This window comes from Tetrao urogallus (assembly GCF_951394365.1).
Source record: "Tetrao urogallus genome assembly, chromosome: 1".
NCBI lineage: Eukaryota > Metazoa > Chordata > Aves > Galliformes > Phasianidae > Tetrao > Tetrao urogallus.
Window position 1 is genome coordinate 139,144,081 of NC_136813.1, and position 23,493 is coordinate 139,167,573.

At 34.9% G+C, this 23,493-nt stretch overlaps 1 protein-coding gene across 1 annotated transcript in view; it reads right to left on the bottom strand.

Annotated features, from left to right (window-relative positions):
* IGF1 (insulin like growth factor 1) overlaps nucleotides 1-23,493 on the bottom strand; it is a gene marked incomplete at both ends in the record, with an annotated part of 46,813 nt that overhangs the window by 21,412 nt on the left and 1,908 nt on the right. The window contains one exon of the mRNA XM_079538897.1: nucleotides 20,904-21,060. Coding sequence (XP_079395023.1) covers nucleotides 20,904-21,060 — 157 coding nt within the window. The remainder of the gene's footprint in view (nucleotides 1-20,903; nucleotides 21,061-23,493) is intronic.

The window sequence follows — 23,493 nt, forward strand, 5'->3', positions numbered from 1 at the left end:
GTGGATGCCCCATCCCTGGAGGCATTCAAGGCCAGGCTGGATGTGAGTCTGAGCAGCCTGGTCTGGTGGTTGACAATAGCAGGGTTGTTGAAACTAGATGATCACTGTGGTCCTTTTCAACCCAGGCCATTCCATGCTTCTATGATTATATGAATTGCCCTCTGTGGTGACATCTATAGAAATTATTTCTATTTAACAAAAGATAGAGAGAAGTAATTGTTGTAATGAAGAGGTATCATAAAATCACAGAATGCCTTGAGTTGGAAGGGATCTTAAAGGCCACCCATTTCCAACCTCCTGCTGTGGGCAGAGCTGCCACCCAGCAGCTCAGGCTGGCCAGGGCCCCATCCAACCTGGCCTTGAGTGCCTCCAAGGATGGGGCACCCACATCTTGTCTGGGCAGCTTGTACCACCTCACTGCCTTCTGAGTGAAATACTTCCTGACATCTAATCCAACTTTTCTCTGTTTTAGTTTAAAATTTTTCCCCCTTGTCCTATCTGTACCTACTTTTGTAAGAAGTTGATTTCCTTCCTGCTTATAAGCTCCCTTTAAGTGTCTCTAGCTGATAGATCTGGGCACTGAAATATCCAGAATATTACTTCTACTATAGAGCAAACTGATCAGACCTCCAGAAGACTTGTGTTATCAACATGGAAGAGCTAAAATTTACCCTAATACAGAGGCTTTCTGTCTTTTAAATGCATTTTAGAAATTCTTCCCGATGAGAAGATCTACTGAAAAACTGAAACAATCCCTTTGCTACTTCGGTGTTGATAGCCAGGATCTATCACACTCATTGCTCCTTCCAGCCAAGGCACCTTGCAGGAGTGCTGGTTGCTGGTAGCAGTATATGCAGCATTGTGAGCCTGTTACTCTAGGGAGCCCTGAGCACTTTGGTGGCCAGCACCCACACCTAATCATTGCTTCTGTGTGCTCTGACACAGTAGTAGGACTCGTATTTTACAGACTGAAGGAAACACTGCACTCCCTGCACATTGCAATAGGTTTCCTGTCAGTATTTGGATCTTGGACTGCAGAGGCTCAGTTAAAAAACAAGAAGTGAAAAGAAAGCTTAATTGTTATAGGAAGGCACCCCCATGTGATAACTCCATTTTAGAGTCATATTTCAGGTCATGGCCTGTAAATATAGATCCTGCAATTTGACAATTAGAGAGAATAAGTGCAAATCAGGAAGTAACACTTCTCTAGTATCTCTCCTATACTCTGTACTTCGGCCTCCTTTCCACATTATTAATAGCTTCTTAATTGTCTGTGCAGAAATTTCTTAGTATTAATCAGGCTAGGCTTTCTTAATTTCTAATTTAAATTAAACATTACGGTAGAGAGTCATCAAATGCCTGTGTATTATAGTTCAGTAAACTTTTAAGAGTTTCTAAAGCAACCGAAATACGTTCTGTGCAACTGCTTGTGTGGTAAATAAACACTGCTGTCTATTCAAGTAATGATATCAGAAATTGCTCCCAATACAGAGTTCTGTTGATATTTTAAAATACTCTACTGATCTCCACAGCTTAAGCAGTTAAGCTCTACCCTGCTCTTTGTTAGCTTCATGCTTTGGAAATGTCACTGGAGTGACAGCTGGTGGAGTGAAGGCAAAGAGCAGAGTGGAAGCGCTGAAAAATGCTTGGAACATGTTGCAGTACTGCAGAGAGAGAAGATAGAAGAAATACTGAAAACAATATACGGCTTTTAAAATCTACAGTTTGTTCTGTCCAGTGTAAAAGCGAGGACTGGGTGTAAGGAAACATACAGTGAGTGGGACATTTATCAGAGCTCCTTGCCATTCTTCAGTAATGCATCAACAAGGAAGATTATCCTATTCCCTACTCCAGGGTGACGTCATTGTACTGATAAGTAGGACTTAGGAAAGATTTATGTTCTTAGCACTAGAATTAAAAAATATAATGCTCTTTTTAATATAATTATTTCTAGATCTAATAACTTTCAATGTTTATCTTGCGAGATCATTAGGAAATTCAGAAATCATTTCTCCTTGGTTGAGAGAACAGGAGAGGGGTGATTTAAGGATAAACACGCTCTCTGTTAATAGCGTTGCTTTACCACTGTACCACATCTGGCAAGTACCTACAGTGTTTCAGACCAGTACCCTGTAAAACTACTAAGAAGTGAAGTCTTTAAAAAATCATACATACTGTTAACATTTCAGTGTTGAAACTGGTAGTAATTACTGAGTAATACATTTGTTTCCTAATAGAACAGATGTTCTTAATTTATTATTTCACATTGTAAATTTTCACATTAGACACCATACTGGCTGAATGAATGAAAAAATGAATGATAAAATATCTCTGATAGAATACTTGCTCTTTCCTTATGTTCCAAAGAATCTAAGCATTGTTGCACCATGTCCCATATCTTGCTCAGACACATTTTGATTCACTGCCTCACAAACATTGCTGAAATATTTCCAGAGTTCTACATGGACTATTCGTTCATTATTGTCTCAGTGCTCTGGTACAATTATGTAAAAATCATACTTAGTGAATGTAGAAGTAGAAAAAATGAGGATTAGCTCTTCTGGATATGGCATCTGGTAAAGCTCAAGCTTGAATCAGTGAGGGGCAGCCCAATCCCTAAAGAACAATTCATACTGCCTTATTGCACGCAGCATATGTAAGTGTTTGAAAATTAAATACTTTTACAAAAGCAAACTAAATATCCTGCAACACTATAAACAACTGAGCAGCAAAATGAAAAGTCTGTAGTCACACACATAAATTAAGACTGTTTGGCACATAATATTGACAGTGACACTAATAGCTGGTGCAGGCAGCAACACCTAAACTTTAGATTGCCTGACACTTTCTAATATTAATCTCTGCCTTAAATTTGTTATAATTTAACCAAATCTAAATGACAGAGTTCCAGGTGTTTTGCATTGTAGGTCTTCAATAGGTTTTTGTTTTTCTTCTTTTAAAGGATGGGAGAAAGAAAGGTGCAGACAAAACAACTGAATAATTTCTGACAATAAGAGTAGAAGAATGCCCCTATGAAAAAGTAACACCTTCTTCTCTTAACTATATGGCTGCCTTACTGTGCCACTCTTCTGTTTCCATGAAGTGAAAATTTCAGGCTTCCAAAGTTCTGAACCGTATAAATAAATATAGGTGTAAATAGTTATCAATCTGGTGTAAGTATCTATCAGATCTATTTTCCAAAGAGTTAGTCTGCCACAGTTTTTGCTTTTATACCTGCCACGTGATAATCTTAAGAAGTCGTTATCTGGCAACTCTTCTGTTTCTTAGAATGTCTGCTGCCATATTTTTACTGCTGCTGTAACTTCCAGTACTGGCTTTTCCCCACCTGGTTGTTGAGGGAAAGTTTCTCTTAACATTTGCTCTTGGTCTTTGCTGACATGTAAGTTAAGCAAGATGTGGCTACTTTGTGGTTAGGTAGACTGGTGTGAGTACTTCTGAAGAGATCCTTTGCAGCCTGCTTCACAGTCTGCACCAACCAGGGCTGCAGGACTGATTCTTATATAGCTATCCACCCACATGCAATTGCTAACACACGGTGCAATCGTTGTCCAACCCTGATCTCGTAAGAAAAATTGGATGCAATTGCAAGTGCTGTGCGTTTGTGAGAGGAGAACTGTCCTTGAAACCTGGTTCAAACATGATTCACCCTCAAAGGAATCAAAGTCCTAGTTCAGGTAAGGTAGCTGCCAAATACAGAACTTTAATAGTAACTTTTAAAGTCCCCTGTATCTTAACTTACATTTTCATCTGATCCATCATGTTTACCTCTTTTGAGATGAGACTTTTCCTGCCTTGCTTTTAATGCTTTCCTGTAACTACTCATTCTCACCTCCATTTCTCCTGCATGCAATTCTGATATGTGATGATTATATTTATTTTTAAAACAAATGTACCAGAGTGGCAACTCTTATAAATGAAAAATGGAGATTTCAAAACTCAGAATAAGGGATTTATTTTCCCTTCAATCTTGTGTTCACAAATGTCGGAAACTTTTGAACAGTTTCTGTTAAATTGGAAAGAGTAAAACGTCTCTCAAACGATTTTCCCAAATCAAAATTACTTTGCAATTCTGAAAAAAAAAGAAAACCTCCAAAGTTAATTAACACAGTGTTGACCCAAAACTAACAGATAGCCTACCTACAGGGAAGTCACTGACTTCAGGGAGGTTAACCTGTTGGGAATATTGACAAAAACTGGGCTAGAAAAAGAACATGCAAGGCTAGTAGGTTCTTCTCTGAGGCAACTCTTGATTTATTGCTTCATCTCTGTGTTAGTGTTGGCAGAATGTTGTGGAGAATGAAAAGAAATTGCTTACTAGGCTCTACCACATTACTGAGAGGATGCGAGAAAAGTTGTGTGAAGAGTGGAATGTGTGGGGAATTAGAGTGAGAGCACAGTATTTTGTCACTGGCAGATGTCTGCTGGGCTTTACCATTTTACTGGGGTGGTACAATTCAGTTGTTATGACACATCCAGGAAGAAAAACAGAAAACACAAGCTGAAGGCTTGGAGAAAAATAAACGATGATGACTCAGAACTTACACCCCAAAGTAAAATGAAAATTGAAATATTGCATCAGTTTGCTTAGCAGAGCAATCTCAAGCACACATGAAGAAGTAAGCTCCCAATTATTTGAAGATTTGCACTGATCTTCAGATGAAGAGGGTAGTACTAGAAAGCCAGTGTTCATGTGAAAGGATAATTGCGGATAAATTGCAAACTGAGCTTATGTTTTTTCCTGACATTTTCTTCTATCTATGCTTTTTGTTCAGTATGTAGTCAGCCCCACATCTGCTTCTGCTGAAGTCCAAGGAAAAGTGTTTCAGTGCCTGGAAGTGTTATGGTTTTACTTGTTTGGCTAGGAAAGCTGGTCTCATGTAACCTCTGAACCCTGTGCCGTATACTTGCAGTAGGTTGTGGGGCCTGCTTGGGTGATCCACTTGCTGTTAAGTTTTATATAACTGTTCAAGTGTTGCTTAAAAAAGGTTTCAGGGATTCCTTGCAGTAATATTAACTTCCAGCAGTAGTCAATTTTTATCCCTTTGAAAAAAAAATGCATTTTTACTGTATTTACTGAACTGTTCTTTTAAGTCTGAGAAACTGTTACTTGCAATTTATTACCTTTACTGCAATGTGTAATTTTGCTTAAAATTTTAACTTTTCCAATAGTTGAGTTTACATATGGGTAAGCTTCTAAAAAATAGTGTTTGGATGGATCTGAATGATGACCTTAATCAGTGGGTTTTAAAAACGTTTAAAAGGTGAATAAACATCATTGCCTCATTTTCACACATGGTGAGTAAGACAAATACAGATAAAATGATTTGGTCAAGGTTATTTAAGATAGATCTAGAAATAGTCATAGCCCTTCCAGCTGCTGTCTGTTTAATGGGTGTTTGATCTGTTCTTTAAAATATAAAAGGTAAGAGTTTACACCTACTTCTAGTGTTCAGAATTCCATTCATGGATTACTAAGAAAAAAGGTGTTAACCATAATTGTGTACTACTGGACCCATACATTTAAACATCTCACTGTTTCTTTTTATGGGTGCAAAAATGATAAATAAATTCACTGTACATACGAGAAACTGGATAGCAACAAGATCATCTTAGGTAGCATACAAAGAAATCAAGTGAATATGGGTTTGATACTGAAAATAAGATATGCCCAGAAATCTTAAGCTCTTTAAATAGTAGTTATTGCTAAGTGTTGAAAGACATGATGGTATTTATTATTTTATTTGCTACCATAGATACACAGTTGCTTTTGTTCATACCAAAGAATCTATAATTCAGTCTATTCCAGATGATGGTTTTCTAAGGGGCACATCATTCCTTACCTTGTGAAAGGAGAACCTCAAATCACACTGAATAATATGCAGCATAATGGGTTTAGTAAGCCTTTATTTTATGTTATTTTGTATTTTTGTGTATAACAGAGAAAGACATTGTTAGTGGTCTCCTCAGTGCATCATCAATGGCTACATAATATCTTCAGAGATGTCTGTGATCTCACAGATTCTATCAGACCAACACAGTGCCTCTGAAGTGCTATACTGATACTCTAGAAGGTTGGGTTATGGGTAACAGCAGATAGTCCTGCCGTATGTCATTTGAAGCAAAGAACTTCACTTCCTTTACAAATACCTGGCAGCACTGAATTCTGTTTATTACCAGGCACTTGGCAATGAAAGCTATTTCTGGTCAGTGCTTTTCTGATGCACAGCAGCAGCTTTGGACTTTGTGCAGCTCTCAGGAATGAGGTGATTTGTGCAATGGCAGCAGATGATGCTTTGGAAAGGTTCTTACTTTTGAAAAAAAGGAGATGAAGATTACATTCTGAGCATCTGTTCTCCATTGCTTGTTGTTGTTGGGCCTAACCTATATGGTGTTAATTTGGCTATTTACTCATACCATTTACTGAGGTCTGTAGGATCTCAATGGTGTTTGTTACTATGTGCATTTAGGTGCATTTTGTCCCAGTGTTGTAAAAATTCAAGTTTACTCTTGTCCATCAAAATGAGATTAGCTTTCCTTCCAGTTGGTGATTCCTGATTATTGTTTGACTCTAGGCTTCTAGTGTTAACACTGGCTAAACAACCTTTACATTCTTTCTCCCTTCTAAAAGATATAAAGAACTCATATTTCAAAATAAACCTCCTGATCTGTCCGTTATTTAATATCTGACAGCTGAAATTTTAAGCTGTTGAATGCACATATAAAGTATTTTTAAAAGTGACACTGAGTTATGAGGTTATGAATTACACAACAACATAATGTCAATCTTCTGATTGGAGTCACAGTATTTAGCAATGTTGCTTGGACAGGAAAGTTCACACACAGAAGCCTGTCCAACAGTTCTAAGAATTTTATATCTTTTGAAGTATTTAATGTATTTCTTTATGTGTTAAAGCAGTGGACTTCCAAACCCTTGTTTTGGTTTTCCAGTAATCTCAGTGAACTCAGGGTCATTGAATCGCATGCTTTCTCACTGGCTGAACTGAAATCAAGTGGCCAGCAACTAAATTGCATTAGTTTAAATGTGTCTAAAATTATTTCAAAGCAGTAGTTTAAAAGAACTTTATGACTCCGCTTTCAACATAGCATGCTTATATAATGGAAACTGAAGAGGTAAAAGTGGTTCAAAGAAAAGGTGGATTCTCTGTACTGACTCCTGTACTGACTGTACAGGACTTTCAGATTTCAACTGCCTATTTCATCCAGAACTTTTCTGTGATTGTGGTTGTGTCAGTAAAAAGACAGTCTGCTGTTGTACAGAATTACATCAAAGTTTTCCTAGCCATCTATATGTATTTTGAGACTATAAGAAATCAGCAAAATTGGCAATAGAGAAATGATGCACTCTCATCTCCTTTGTTTGAAAATGTCCAGCCAAAGGCAGCTATGGACTTAACAAACAAAACTGTTTTGTTGTATGTACCTGTTTAGGTGGTTCAGAATGAACAGTTTTCCTAGTCTTTCTTACAGTACTGGTGATAATTCGTGGGGGAAGCAGGAAGAAAAAACAAATTGTCACATAATGTGGATTTTTTAAACCAGTTTACTGTCCATTGGCAGCCCAGGTTGATATGTGAAAAACATTTTATTCATATATGATTACTGCAGTGGTGGTCTCTGCTGACATTCATACTGTAAAATTATTTGAATGAATTGCCATCCTGTTGGTAGTTTCAGAATATTAGCCATGAATGGATAAGCCTAATTTATGTTGTTGTTACTGGAGACAGGAAGTTACTTATTCCAGCTAAAGGCTTAGTTTGTAACTCCGAGAGGTGTTTCCATAACCACAGCACACTACGAATTTTTGCAAACAACCATAGGGCTTTTCTGTACTAATTTGCTTCAGCTTTTATATAGCTGCAAAGGTTTTATATTCTGTTTTGTTTTAAATATATTCATCTAAAATGAGATCTCTGGACCAATAGATTTCAATCAATTACAATTTTAGATGATTCTGCACAGAATTCTGTTTACCACCAGCCACTTGGCAATGAAAATTATTCCTGGTCAGTGCTTTGCTGATGCACAGCAGCTGCTCTGGAATTTGTGCAGCTCACAGGAATGAGGTAATTTCTGTTGCTGTAATGGCAACAGAAGAGGGTAATGATGCTTAGTTTTGAAGAAAAGGAGAGGAAGATTAGGTTGCTTTTGATTCTAAGTGTCTTGTCAAAAGTGCTTTGTTAGTTCAAGTAGATTGGGGCATATTTGCCCTGTAAAAAGGAACAATGCTGCTTAACTGTATCTGTAGGTTAATTTCCAAGATATTTGTATTCTGTTTTGAATATACAAAGCACAAGCAGAAATTTTAAAATTACTTTACCAAATTAATCTTTGTCATCTCCATTTGGGAATACAATTAGTAGGTCAAAAAACCTTGTAAATGCTCATAGAAACAAGTAATCTTCTGAGAAGTTGTATGGTGCAATGCATTTGTCTGAGCATAACAAACAAATACTTCTGTGATGAGCACTCCAGAAGAGTTTATGAGAAAAATATTAATTCTTTTTGTCTGTAGCATTTGGATCTTTGAAATCAATAGGACACGAGACCACCCATTAGATAATGAAGAAAAAAGTAAATATTTGACTGGTTTATTCTTTCTCCAAAGAAGCATGCATCCCTGTGTAATTACGAACACAATTTTTATTAAAAAAACCTGTAACTTAATGTAAAACTGGTTGACCCATGACCATGTAAAGTGACAAAATTACGGTTAACATCTCCTGATTTTAAGGGATTTAAAGAACCACAGTTCCAGTCACTATTTTTTTTTTTCAATAAGCTCTTCTGTTTTAGCAACCATACATATTTAAAAATACATTCAATTCATACACTCCTACATTATTTGTGGTTACACAAACTAATACTTAAAATAAACCCTGTGGATTGTCTTACTCCTTATAATACAGTTCATTTAACATTACTGTGATAAATTTAGCTATCAGATGCTCTCATTTCATTGGAAAATGATAAGTGCTTGGAATTTCAAAACAAGATCTCATGTGAACATCACTTCTAAGAATTTTTAGAGATTTTAAATTACAGTTTTCAGTTTATAAGACAAACCAAACAATGAAATACGAATTGTCTCAAACTTCCTGCAATGATTATTACTTTTCTCATGTTCAGTCTTCATCCTATAATAATGTTTGTGATCCACATTCAGGCCTTGGCATCTTGCAAATAAGGCTAGTAGAAATATAGAATTTATAGTCCTTATTAACCGCTATCTGTTCCAGAATGCTTCTTTTGAATACTTATCCAAATTCAGCCTTCATTATTTTTAGCTCACTTGGGAAATTATTAGCTTTCATCTGATGCCTCACATACTTATGCTAGAAATAAGAAGATTTCATATTAAGCGTATTAGTATGTTTCACGTCAGAGAGGAAGCTAAGTCATTATTCCAACTCTTATTTTAAAGGGCTGTTGATAATGGTAGCTCTTTCACCAGCATTCAGTAAGTTCCATAACTGAACTAAGACAAGCAGGGAAGGAACCTGACTCCTGTTTCCAGAATCACTAAAGTGACTAAAACCAAAGGTATTTGCCTAGAAGGGTATTAAATAATTGTCTAGGACCATCTATCATTTATTTCAGTGGAAATTTGGATGCATGCTCACTTCTGAAAATCTCTTGAGTATCTATCTGCCACTTCAGTGCCTATTAAACTTTGTATATCTGCCACATATGCCTTTAGGAGTCTTCCAAAGACTCACTGACTTTTAAGAGACTTATACCCTATTTTGAAAACAGGGTATAAACTGTTTTAAAAATAGATCAACGCTTCTAAAATTTTGTCTCAGTCTTCTAGATGTAGGCATTTGGATGCCACAAAACCTAGGACAGTTCAGACATTTCAACAAACATCTGAATAAATTGGTATTCTTAATAGTTTACATCATGTACAAATGGTAGATGAACTTTAAAATTACACTACAAAGCTCTCAGATTGATTTGCAGTGCTATTGCCAGATGTTAAAATGATTTCCCGATGTGTATTTTCCCTTTTCTTACCAGGCACGAGAAGTATCTATGGATTGCATAAGATAAATAATATTTACTATATTTATGATAAAAGGGGGAAAATATCAAAATTTCAGTTGTTAGCTCTTAGGAAAAACAGATGATTGGTTAGAAACCTGTGGGAATCCAGTCAAGGGAAAATATCTGTGGTCCAATGATGCTTATAGTCAAAAGGCCTAGGAAAATCAATCATTGATTTCTTAGGTGAATATGGATAACTCCTCAAAGTAACTCACACTATCCTCATTGCACTGAGCCAAAGCCAATTGAAGTTAGCAGATAATCTTGAGTCCATTGACTCCTAATAGTGGATTGTAAAGTGAAGGAACTCCTGAACAAGGCTATCCTGGATTATTTAGTGTCACATACTAAAACAAAACAAAGCAAAATGAAAGGAAAAAGTTGTTCATTTGTTTCTTAAGCTTTTTTTTTTTTTCCTTGTATTTTGAGGATCAACTTCCCCAAACCAACATCAGCACTTGAACATCAGAATTTTAGAAAAAATACCTGATTGTTGTTTTATTATTTTTCCCCTCTCTGGTAACATATATCTTCCTTCCCTATTATACTACATAACAGCTTTTCCTTGACAGTGTTTCTCTTTTTTTTCTGCAATATGAAACTGCAGAAACATGCTTTTTTGTTATTATATCCCTACAAAAATTAAAGCCACGGCCCTCTCACCTGTTTCATAAAGATAACTCAATTGGTTATTTGATTATTGATAGGGGCTTAATGTCTGATTCATTCCAAAAATTTAGGTAATTTCACAGATCTGAGGTTCACCTGTTTAATATTAGAATACGAATTTATGTTTGAAAAGAGCACCAGACAGTAAGAATATCACCACTTATAATTTTTGCTCATTTTGTAAATCTTCTTAGTGATAACAGGAAATAGTTGTCCTACTGCTTTCAAAAACTAAATGATTATGTAGCAAAAATTATAGTAGTTCACATAAAGCCATTAGAGGTGCTGTTATGGAATTTTGTTCCATTCTTTGCAAAACAAAAATATCTTCCTGTTATTTTTTGAATGAACACATTAGTTAGACTACTCCACTTTTTGAAATAATCGTATCTTGGGATAGCTATATTATAGCTATATTATATAATATTATTATATTATCATTTCAGGCATATGGTCGAGTGAGAACTATTGGTGATAGGTGGATGGTTGGACTGGATGATCTAGTAGGTCTTTTCCAACCTTGATGTTTCTGTGATTCTGTGATTCTGTGATCTAATGTATTAAATTCCTTAAATAGAGACAGAATTTTATGAGTGTTTGAGTATATCATACAAGATCATGCAAGTACCTTACACAAGATCACCCTGCATGACTTTTAAACGTGGAAATCAATATATAATTGTGAAATCAGAGAACACTATATAAACAAGCACAGCCCTCATTTCTAACTATTTTCCCCAAAGTCAACTAACTGGGAATGGTACAACGCATAACTTCTCTGGTTTTTGTTTGTTTTGTTTTTATGCGGTTCTCTGATTGCTTTAAAATATTTCATATTAACAGTCTGTCAAAATCCAAATGACCTACTAATTCTTACTCTCCTAGCTGCTTCAGAAATTTTATGTTTCCAGTGAAGTCATCACTCTAAAGGTCACAGAATGCAATTATCTTTGGAGTGGTCCTATAGAGTTTCTGTATCACCTTGAGTGAAGGGAGAAACTCAAGTGAGGAAGGTAGAGGGGCATTGGGCTGTTGATTCAACTCAGTGAATGGCTAAGTACTTCAGGAAGGATTCTTATTTATTTCAGTTGTGTATTTGCTTTTATATATGATCTTAAAACATCATGAGTAGTTATAAATTAAATCTTCAAACTGTCTGATTTATCACTGAGTATCTCAAACCTTACTTGAGCATCATTCTGGTATCATCCTCAATCCTGGTACTTCATACATTTCAATGGAGAAATTGCTTCTTTAATGAGGTATGATTTCTGTGTTTAAATATCACTCTAGGTTTCAAATATTGTTATTGTCTCTTTGTCTTAGAAAACTGCTGGGCCATGCACAGTCATAGGACTAGGAATGAATCGTGAATAGCAGTATAAAAAATGGCTTCATTTTTTGTTGCATGGATAAGTGCACCTTGTCTTATTATGCAGGGAATAAAATATGAAGGAATATTACTTATTTTTCATAGAATAAAATCATAGAATCATTAAGATTGGAAAGACCTTTAAGATCATCTAGTCTCAAAACACATGCAAGATGCGTGTCATTCAGCTAGAGATTTCAAGCTTTACCTGAATCTTACTAGGTTAGCTACAGTTGTACTTATTTTCCAGAACATAGTTCACAGTAAGAAAAATCCAATTCCTACATGAGTGATCATCAGCACTTAAGTTAGCAACAATGTTTGATATGGATAAATAACAGAGACAGAAGAAGCTATTCTTTTTGAGTTTCACAGTAAATAATGGATTGAATTGAATACAAATTCCTACTTGAATGTTTCTTAGCAGACTACTATACACACAGCTAAGATAAAGGCTACAGAATAAAAGTTAATGGCTAGAGCATAAAGGATAATAGTTTTGGCACTTACCCAATAAAGATGGGAAAATGCTTTTTTATTAGACCTTGGTAACTGCAGCAATAAAATTATATATATATATATATATATATTATTCTAATAGAATGCAGATAAAATACTGCTTTAAGGTTTTATTTTTTAATAGAAATGTATTAATACCATATTTTCATTATCAACACCACTCTTATTTACGTCTTGTAGAGTACCCAGAGTGCTTCCTAAAGAGTAGCCTGACACCTGTCCTTTGAAGAATGTATTAAACCTATCTATTATGGGAAACCTTGAGGCAGAGAAAGGACAAAGAGCAGCCCAAGCTCGACACAACATCTCTGTGTGGTCCTTATGAGAGCACCTTAATTTAGGACTTAATAGAGAGTCTTTATTCAACTAACTTAACTAACTTAAGCCTGCAGTTGCCATAGCTTCTTTACTTAATTTAGAGAAGAAGGAAAGGTTCGTGCTATGGCATATCCACAACTTACGGAGAGATCTGAAAGCTTCTGACTCCTTTCACAGATTGTAAAATGAGCTCGGTAATCTCCTAACTACAACATCTCATTTAAGAAACTGAGAGTAGATGGAGTGAATGTGAAAAATCTCCTTGTATATTGGATCAAGCTTTTTTAAATCTTAATCTTTCAGAAAGGTTCAGTCTGTATGTGGATAAATGAAAATGATACATTTGTCATAGATTGTCTAGAAAGAACTTAATTTAAAAGAGACTTTTGTCTGAAAAGAGGCATAAGCAACAATAGAATCAATATAAATAAATATGAGAGCCCTTCTAGTACATCTATTCTCCATATGAATCACAGAGGAATAACATCACCAATTATTCCTACACCTCTATTCTCCCTTAAAAAGAAGAGAAAAAAAATCAGCAAGAAAAAGCTTATATTTCTGAATTTGAAAATGTAAATACGAGCATAATGCAAATGATTTTAGTACTGTATATGTTTTCATTCGGTGCCCATTGATTTAGCATATGATGCCAGAAACAATTAGGAAAAAACATAAGTGTTCTAAAAGCAAGGATTAATGGTGTTTTGAGGTTTAATATTAGCTATATATTTCAGAAATAAACATGGCTTTTATTCAGAATATGTATTTGCCAATAATACATCTGATTAAACTAGGAAAATTAGACATACTATCAGTAGCTTGCTCCCAAATTACACAAGAAGAAATTAGATACATTTTCAGTAGCTTGCTCTCAAATCTCTTCAGTCTGTGAGTCACCAGATTCTTCCTGCCAAACTAAATATGTCTGTGAAAGGCTGGAAACTTTAATGGAAAGAAACATAAAACTTGAAATACGTAGGAAAGTTTTTTCATGGAAGACCTGTTGACTAGTAATTCAGGAATTCAGGGCTTGTAGAAACAAATTATTACATCTTACTTGACTACAGCAATTTCAAGGTATGAAGTATATTCATTTTAAATTTGCTATGTTAACTTAAAATAGTTGTCCTTATTAGCTTTCATGTAACTTGAAGTAATCAATAAGGAATTACAGGAAAAAAAAGCTATTAAAAATTCATTGTAATAGTAGAAGCTTTCATCCAGTCCTTTTGATGTCTCTGAGTTAAAAGAAAACTTCAGTATATTTAAAGAAATATCTCTACTGTAGGTCAGGTGCCTTTTATACAGTACCATAAAACTATCAGAGCTAGTGAGGAATGTGATCATCTTTTCAGATTACAATTTCTTCTCATTGCCATTTTCCCCATAACGCTTATACTTTTCCTACCATTTGAAAATATTCCTTAAAATACTAAGGTGTGAAGCAAAGAGTTTGTGTGTGGAACTTAATATTTTGTCCATTGCCTAGTAATACATGGCTGTTAATGAACATTCCGTTGAAGTCAAAACAATTTTCAGCAGTGTCTACTTTCCTTAGAAGCTGCTGTTTATAGTGGCTGACAGTAACAGCTTGGAGATAATAAAAAATAAGAAATAGTTATGAAGTATTGTTAGAATATTCGTTTTCTGAAAGAAAGCCATTTTGTTCACAGAGCTGGACTGAATCAGAATGGTCTGAGCCAACCCGTTCTTTTTGCTGCTTACTCACAGCCTTGTGTAAATTTCTGCTTATCAAGAAACTGTGCCAACACTATAAACAAATTATATTATATATATATACATATATTTTAAATATATATATATATATATATAAAACAACATACACTTTCAGATTTGGGAGTAGACCATAGTTTCCTACAGAAAGTGCTTTAGCAGCATGCTTTCTCTACTCCTACACTTACATGGGAACATAAGAAAGTGAAAGGGTCTTCTTCAGCAGTCATTCTCTTACTCTGTAGCAGTTACATTTCATAGATGACAAAATGAGATCACAGCTGAATTTCAAAAATAAGATGGTAAACAGACAAATTACCTGAAGAGTCAGAAAAGAGAAAGATGGGCCCTATAAGGCATAACTTGATATTATTTCTTCGATATACAGCTGTTCTAGTTTTTATTAACAAAGGATTTGGTATGAGGTAAGTGAACAAGTTACACTCTGTCTTTGAAGAGCAATAAAAACACATTAGATTTGACTGTATGGGATACAGTTAGAATACACATGTACATGTCTAATGTACAGTATTTTAGTCGAAATAGGCAACTTTTGCATACAGTGACAATGTAAAGTTTTCTATTGGTTGGAATTACACACTGATCAGCATATGTTCCTCCCCTTCGAAGACTGTATCTCTGTTAAAGTTTTTGTTTTCAGAACTTCATTTACTAATCCAAACATGAAATGTGCTTGTCACTTAACAATTAAACCCACTACTTGTGCTGTATCTTGAATAGTAACTTTGGATTAAAAGTACCACACACAAACACACACACACACACAAAAGTATGAATTGAAGGCCTTTTCTTCTTTTTGACATGGAAGATCCTGCAAATATTACAGGGATAAATTGAATGTAAAATACTCAGCTGTGTGTGCTCCTTTTTTGGTACTAATTTTTAGAATGAAAAATGAATTAACTGTTGGTACCCCTTTCATTTGCGGTCGTATTTTTGATCAGTTAAACTTGTATCATAGACGAATGTTGCATTTGAGTATAATTTTATAAATAATTTCAGAGGCATTCTTTTTCAGAAAAGCTCTGAAATGAAAATAGCTTTAAGTCTACTTGATTTTCAGTGGGTGTGAGAGAGTTTTGAACAGATGTGTAAGAACTAAAATGCCAAATAAGCTTTAGAGAAATGGCTGTATGAACTTCTTTGAATGAGTACTTGGTATAGATTACCCTAGATGCTCAATTAGTTAATGGAAGAGTTTTAATCAAGAGGCTGTGTTTCTGGTAAAGTGAATAGTTGTTGCTTTGCAACAGTTCCTGCTGTTGATCAAATATTAATTCATTATTAGTACCAGACAAATGAAGATGTCCACATGCAAAGTTTTGGCATAATATATATGCCAGAACTGAAGTCAGTGAAGGGTTTTTTCTTGGTATTTAAGATTCAGTGGAAAAGTAAGAGGGGCATCTATGCCAAGAATAAATGCTGGTCTTGCCGAGTGCTTCTTTGAGTGATTTTATCCAACATGAGACTAAACATCGTATTAAATATACATGTAGCTAACTGCAGTTGAGGAATTAAATTTCAAATAACAGCTTTCTGTGATTTGAGACCAAATTTGAAACTTTGTCTAGTGCATAGATAAAGGCAAACATAAAATGCACTAGCATCTCCCATGTCTAACACCTAATAAAGACATATGTAAATTAAACTTCTGAAGAAACTATACTTATTTGGCTTTAGTAATCCAGACTTATCTCAGAGATGTTTCAGCATGAACTTTTGATCAATGTCTTGCTTCTGCTCTACTCAAAATTATAATTACTACTGCAGTCCCTCATGGCGAAAGGACTGAAAGGAAATGGAATTCTTGGGTACAGAAGAAGAACTAGTTGTAAAGGAGACTTTTACATACAGTCTAACTTTAGTCTATGTTAAAGCTAAATCCTCCCAGACTCGTTCTCTCATCTACGGATAGAGGAAGATGAATCTCTATTTCTGTTATTAAAGAGGTAGCTTAAGAATATTAACCTCACTAAACTAAGGCTAGCTTTTTTGAGTACCTTCTAGTCATTCTTAATAAGGTAAATAAGAACAAAATAATCTTAAAGACAGGCTTTTTTTTTTCAGAGAATTTACACAGTGATTTTTTACACTGGGCAACATAGCATACTCCAAACATCAGTTATTTGACTGTACAGTGATACCACTCTAGAAGCCCCAGCTATCTTTTGTTTTACAAAAATGTGTCAGTAACTGCATCTATAGTTCTGGTTCCCTGAGCACTGACACTCTGGGCTTGGCTGAATTGCACCTTAGCTCCTTTCTAGGCTACAACTCCCCTGTAAGATGTAAGGAGGGTAAGAGGGAGGAAGAGACTGAAATATTCCATGGATGCAGGATGTGGACATGGATGGGGCATGTAGCCAAACCAAGGAACTTAAATTAAAAACACTCTCAGATCTTGCTGAGTGGACATAGCCAAGGCAACTAATATTTTTTTGTGTTTGTCACTGACACTGTGAGATCTATGTCCACCACAGCTTTTCAGCACACCATTCCTGGTAACATTACAGTTTCTTTCAATCAGAGATACACAGAGGAGCTAGTGACTCATAGTTCCTACAGATATGGAGTAGTTAAAGATTCACACTTATAACACAGAAGCCTGTGCTAGGTCATTCTCCATTTCCTCCATTCTCATATGAGACAAACCATGTACTGTCATGTTTCTAAATTCAGTTCCTCCTGAGGAAATGATGCTTTTAGATTCAGAAGACTCATTTTTATTCCTGAAGTTGATACTCTGTGCTACATCTCCAAATTACTGTTGTCATTGAACCTGGGCTTTAGAGGTTGGAACAATCAAAAGTATCCAAAGAAATAAGCAAACTACTTCTTTATTGGCATTTGCATATACTGTTAGCCAAACTACTATCCATGTAATGGGAAAGGAAAATAAATATTTTCAAAAGAGAAGAAACTAGATGAAAAGAGAATATATTATTTTAGAGCAAAGTGCGCTTGCTGTTTTTGTGTGTGTGTGTGTATTTTTGTTTTTTACCTTAGAAAACAACACGAGTTAGAATGAATGTTTGTCCATCAAATTCAATCAAATTCAACTAACATGAAAAAAAAGGATATTTTGTTTTATTTTTTTGACTAGTTTAAGAAGAAAATGCTTGTTCTTCCCTAAATAACTTAAAAAAATACTCCCTGTTAATCCACCTCTTGAAGAACACAAGTTTTAGAAACATGTTTTGACTTCCTCTTGAAGTCAATACTTGTCTTCATGTGTGGTAAGCAGCTCAATCATCTCTTCAGAAGCTGTAATGAATTTCATTTTATAGCTAGGAAATTAGTTTTCATGAGCGGAGTATACAAAGAAAAAACTTTATTCCAGTCCTAGTAGTAGATGTCGTTATATGGTTCTGGGGTAATCTACATAAAGTATCACAATTAATTCTATCTTTATTTCCACCTACAATTTCCAAGAAATAGTCAGAAGCTTTGGCCTTTAATCTGAACCAGGAGATCCACCTCAGCTAAAAGGTACATTTCAAGTCTCTAGTGAAGAAAACCTTCCCACCTTCCCTCAGAGCTATTTTGTGAGCAATTTAAAGACAAACATAATCAATGATTATACGTTATGTAAAGGAACAAGAAGATGAGAATAGAGGGCTTAAAATACAATTTAAATTGACGTCCTCTTCACTGTAAAAGAAAAAAGTTCACTGCATTTTTACTTCTGCAAACGATGTAGTCTTCTTAAACGTACTGTTAGATTGAACAATGTTTAAACTTCCAACAATATATTGCATCTGAAGTACAGTTGATAGAAGGTTCTAAAGCTGTTTCACCAAAGAACTTACTATAATTTTTATTATACTTTAATAAATAAGAGGAAGAACACTAAAACAGATTAAATGGCTTCCTCATGAATCAATAGTAGAGTCAGGCATGGGACATACATGATTTGGCACCCAAGGGCCAGGTATTAACTTTATAAATTTCTTATTGCGATTTCTTAATTACAACAGTGTAAGACTTTACTAAAACACATTGGCCGTGTAAAATCTTTCATAGTCTTTCACAAAGATAAAGTAGAACTTAATGTGTCACCAGTTATACTAATTTCAAGTCAAAACTTAGAATGTAAGTACACAAGAAAGAAAACTAGAGAGGAAGCCTCTTACTGATGCCAGATGAAAGTCAAGATTGCAAGGGTTATGAACTCCTTTGAAAAACTTCTGAAACCCGTCCTGTTATTTTAAAGAAAGGGTCATCTAGCTCAGGGACTTTAGAGATTGGAAACAGGTTGTGTAATTTTAGAACAACTGAGATTGAAAGCAAAGACAATTTTTTTTTCTTTTTTTTGCTGATAGTTAGAATTTGACATATATTTTTACCTTGAGCAACACAATAATTGCACAGAAATGATGTCTGATTATTTGGCAGTAGCAGCCACTCTTTCAGGAAGCAAGTGTGATAGTTCTCTGAACAAGTAGCATTTTGCCAAATGACTGGAAAAATGCCCAAAATCCACATACAGTTAAAAAAAAAAGAAATAAAAGTTATGCTGTTCTAACAATAAAGTAAATTGTTTGATTGTTTTCTAATGTAGAAAAAAGAGGAGAATAAGAAAGTCTTCCTTTGAATTCCTTCAAATCACAAAGAGAAAGCATATGTATGCTACTCAAATAGTCCATTAAGAGTAACGTATCTGCTGATGATTGTAATAGATTGTGCTGTCTAGGTGAACAAATAAAGAACTGGTAGAAAAATGAAAATTTCTTTCTGAGTGCTTTAATAAATTACTGTGCATATATGAAACTGAGGCTTTCAGGTTCAAAGGGTAAACTTTAATGAATGTCTGAAGAAGAAAATGAAAATGTCAGCAATTTGTATGTAGAGGAAATCCAGATTTTCTGTAAAGTCAAGGTCCAAGAGTTTGGATTTCCCCAGTTCTATTTTTATTCCAAGCAAGGAAATAAATTTTGAAATCAATAAATCCATGTGTAGAAATGAATAGGAATGGTGTAGGGGGAAACTGATCAGAAAAATGAACGTGAAATCTTGGAAGGCAGGAATTATTGGGATAAAACAAGGATTGAAAAATTTTCTAAAAAAATTGTAGACTTTGCAAAGAATATAAAAAATATGTAGGAAAATTAAAACAACCTTCAGTTAGATTCTTGTCTTTATAGCCTAACCACTGCATATTTCCTTCTGTTAGTTATATCCTTGTTTGGAAAGGGAACTGAGGCCCTGAAAGACAGGTAACTTCAGACAAGAATAGTCTGGGAAATTATTTTGTTAGAAGTAAGCACTAATTTCAGAGGCTCTACAAGCACAATTTTATGTCCGTTTTGAATTTATATATATTCATGAATGAGTTCAGAATGAACATACTCCTTGCTAAAAGTTTCCTTATCCTTATAGCATTTGAGTAGCAAGAGCTGAAAATTGGAAGTAGACTTCTATTATTTACATATTGTGTATTCTTGATCTTGATGCCACTTGTCAGGAGGTACTAAGAGCTTCGCACAAACTAAAGCACAGCAAAGAAAAGGTATTGTGATGTTTATTTTCCAACTTGCTCCAAAAAGTTTCTTGAGTACTAATATATCCACTCTGTTACACACTTAATTTTATCTATTATCTGTACTGGAAATATTCTTTATTATCTCACCATGAAAGCATTTTCCTTCACCTGTACTTAACTTATGTAGCATGTGGATACTTGGATGCAGTACCTTTCTGCTTGCTGCCTTCCAGCTTTTCCTTTTTTTCAAACCAGATGTTGAAGATTTGTGTGTTTTTAATATGATACAATGTGTACTTAAACTGTTTACGAATAGTCTGAAATAATAGGTACGTGCAGTTCTGCTCTGTGAATATCTTGGGTCCAGTGTGTCCTTTCATTTCCTTATTTTTAGTGGCAGGTCAGGAGAAGTAATAACATAGCAGGTATGATAGCAGCAGCTGGTAAGTAGTTATAAAAACAATAATATGCCTGAAAAGTAAAATTCATCAAAATCTCAGAGAGCTGAATATAGGAACATATCTATTCTTAACTGAGATTTAATGGTCATGAAGGCTTGGGCATCTCTGAGATCCAGGATACTAGTGGTACCTGGCAGCCTGGTCGGATAATTCCTATGCTTGCTTAAAGCAGTTGCAAACTCAAATGGATGACATGGAAAAACTTAGCAGTTGAATGTAAGGATTAACTTACTGAAGTAGAAGCCTCTGTCTCCACATACGAACTGAAGAGCATCAACCAGCTCAGCACCACACAGTGTTTCTGGGCCAGCAGCAGCAGAACTGGTTAAGGTAAGCAAACACAGGGCAAGGTAGAAGAAATGAACGTAGGACACAGTGTGCATCTTCACCTGCCAAGGAAGGAAAAGTACTGTGTCAGTTTCCCAACAGAGTCTTAAAAAAAAAAAGAATCCTGCACCTGTATAAACTGATAGCGCATATGTACTGTAATTTGTTAGACAATGAATGCAGTATCAGGATAGGCTGCAATCTACATATTCTAGACTTAACATTTGGTAAACTGATGACTTAATCTAGTAAGTATTCTTGGTTTACACTCACATGTAGTTAGAAAGCCTTGCAGGAATTATGATTAATAGTTGCTCTTGTTAGAGAAGGATATGGAATAGTACTACAGAAAGATGAAGAAACTCAGGAAGCCTGGAATAGTTAGGGTAAGGAAAATCGGACAGCCTTATGTTGTTCTGTTTGTGTCCAGGTAGGCTAATAGGGAAAATAGCTGTCTGTCAATGCGCTGGGTCATGTGGAAATGGTATATAAGAGCTATTTAAACTTTAAAACAACAGTGCTGTCATAAGAATAAATAGCTGTTAACTAGATGAAAGGAAATTTTGCCCAAGAGGAAAAAAATAAATTATTAGAGCTCTGTGGCTGTCCAGACACTTTACGAATGAAAACATTAAGACAAAATAAAAAGGCGTTTTAAGATAGAACTTCCTGAAGTTACTAAAGAGATTGTATGGGACCTTCTACAATAGGAGACTACATTCAGTGACTCTTCCAGTCTTCTGTTACAAGCAGGTTAACATTTGGAAACATTCAAGAAATTAAGAGGAGAAATAGCGAAGGATTTTTTTGTATTTGATACAAATACAGAAGCAGGTATGCTTTCTCTATCTACTTAGTTCAGGTTTGGCTATGAGGCATAAATACAGGTGATGAATATTTCATCAAACTTGGATGCGAAGTCTTTTTTTCCCAGACATAAGGTTGAAGTATGGTTGATCCTCAGTGGATGTCAATTTGCCCAATTGCATTTTGTCTACTTCCCTTAGTATCACTTAGTAGCAACAGAAGATCTTACTCAACATAGAATTTTTTTGAGTCTTAGGAAAATCTATTTCTATTTAGTTTCAGAACAGTGAAGAATGTGCTTAATGCATTTTCTGACCTGATTTAGATCATTTGACAAAAATGCTATCTTCAAAGGGTGTAAATCTGCATTTAATTTCATTCTATTGCAAGGTTAATTTTAGTATTGTAGTCAGGTAAGAGGTTATGAATCTTTCTTTTATGTACAGTTAACCTTGGCTTAAAACTTCCTTACATTAGCAACTGGAGTAAAAAAGTAGTATTTCCTGAAGTTTCTTTTAGGGACTTGTTTCTCTTATTTTTTCACTGGACTTCTGAAAAACTGACGAAACTGTCTATTGTCTGGTCATATGAGAGTTGATCCAGTGGGGTATTGAGCCTTCTCTCATTTAAGTCAATAATTTGTAAGTATTCTTTTCTTCTTGGCAAGAGATCTTAGCATCTTGCTGGATGAGTCCCCTATTTCAGCTTAAGTCAAAGCTGAGTAAGAAAAAAGTCTATAAATAAGTCAGAATGTACCCCTCTGTTTTTCCTGATAATATTTCCACTGCGAAAATAACAAGCAAATCTAAATCCCAGGTTATCTCATGAAAAGAAAGAATAATTATTTTCCCATTCACAACAGTCTTTAGCCAACTTTGCCATGGAAAAACCAACAAGTTTTAATGCATGGACATCTGCTGACTACAGTGGCAGATGGAGGAAGGTCAATTATAAATGAATGATAACACATGGCATTCTTTCCTGTAATTATTCCATATCTTAAAAACATGAACTTCTTTTTTCCCTTGCCATATTTTTTAATTTTAAAGATTAATGTTATGCACCTGTGGTTTAAGATGGTTCCTAGTTCTGAGGAGGTAAATCAGAAAGCTGTTCAGCACACAGGCTGAGACGGGAGAAAGGCATTATAAATACAAGAACGTTATGTATTTAACAGTTTGTTCTTGTTTAATATTTGGGCCAGAAATAAATATAAATCTTAGACATTTAACAATTTTGTATTTTGCATGACTTTTCAGCTGGGTTACATTTTAAGATAAATATCAGCACTAGACTACAACAAAACAGATTATCTACTGTTTTTCCTTTACTGGAGGCCAAAAAGGCTGCACAGTATAAACCACAGAGAATTTCTACACTTTATCTCCAAATTTAAAAGCAGTCAAGTACTTGCAACCAAGTAAAAACTTTGGGAGAGAGAAAAGATCACCATGTTTCTGGGAGTCAATTACTTTTTTGTTTAAATGCTGTTGTGTCAAAACTAATTCCAAAACATAGTTTAAGACTTTAACTATACTTCATCAATTTAATTAAATACAACATTAGTTGATTCAATAAGTTCATAGTTAAATCACAGTTCCCATTATTTCTAAGGAGAATAGTCTTAAGAAAATACAAAGTTATAATCCAATATTGCTTCAGGTCCTTTGAAAACAGGCAGAGTTCTT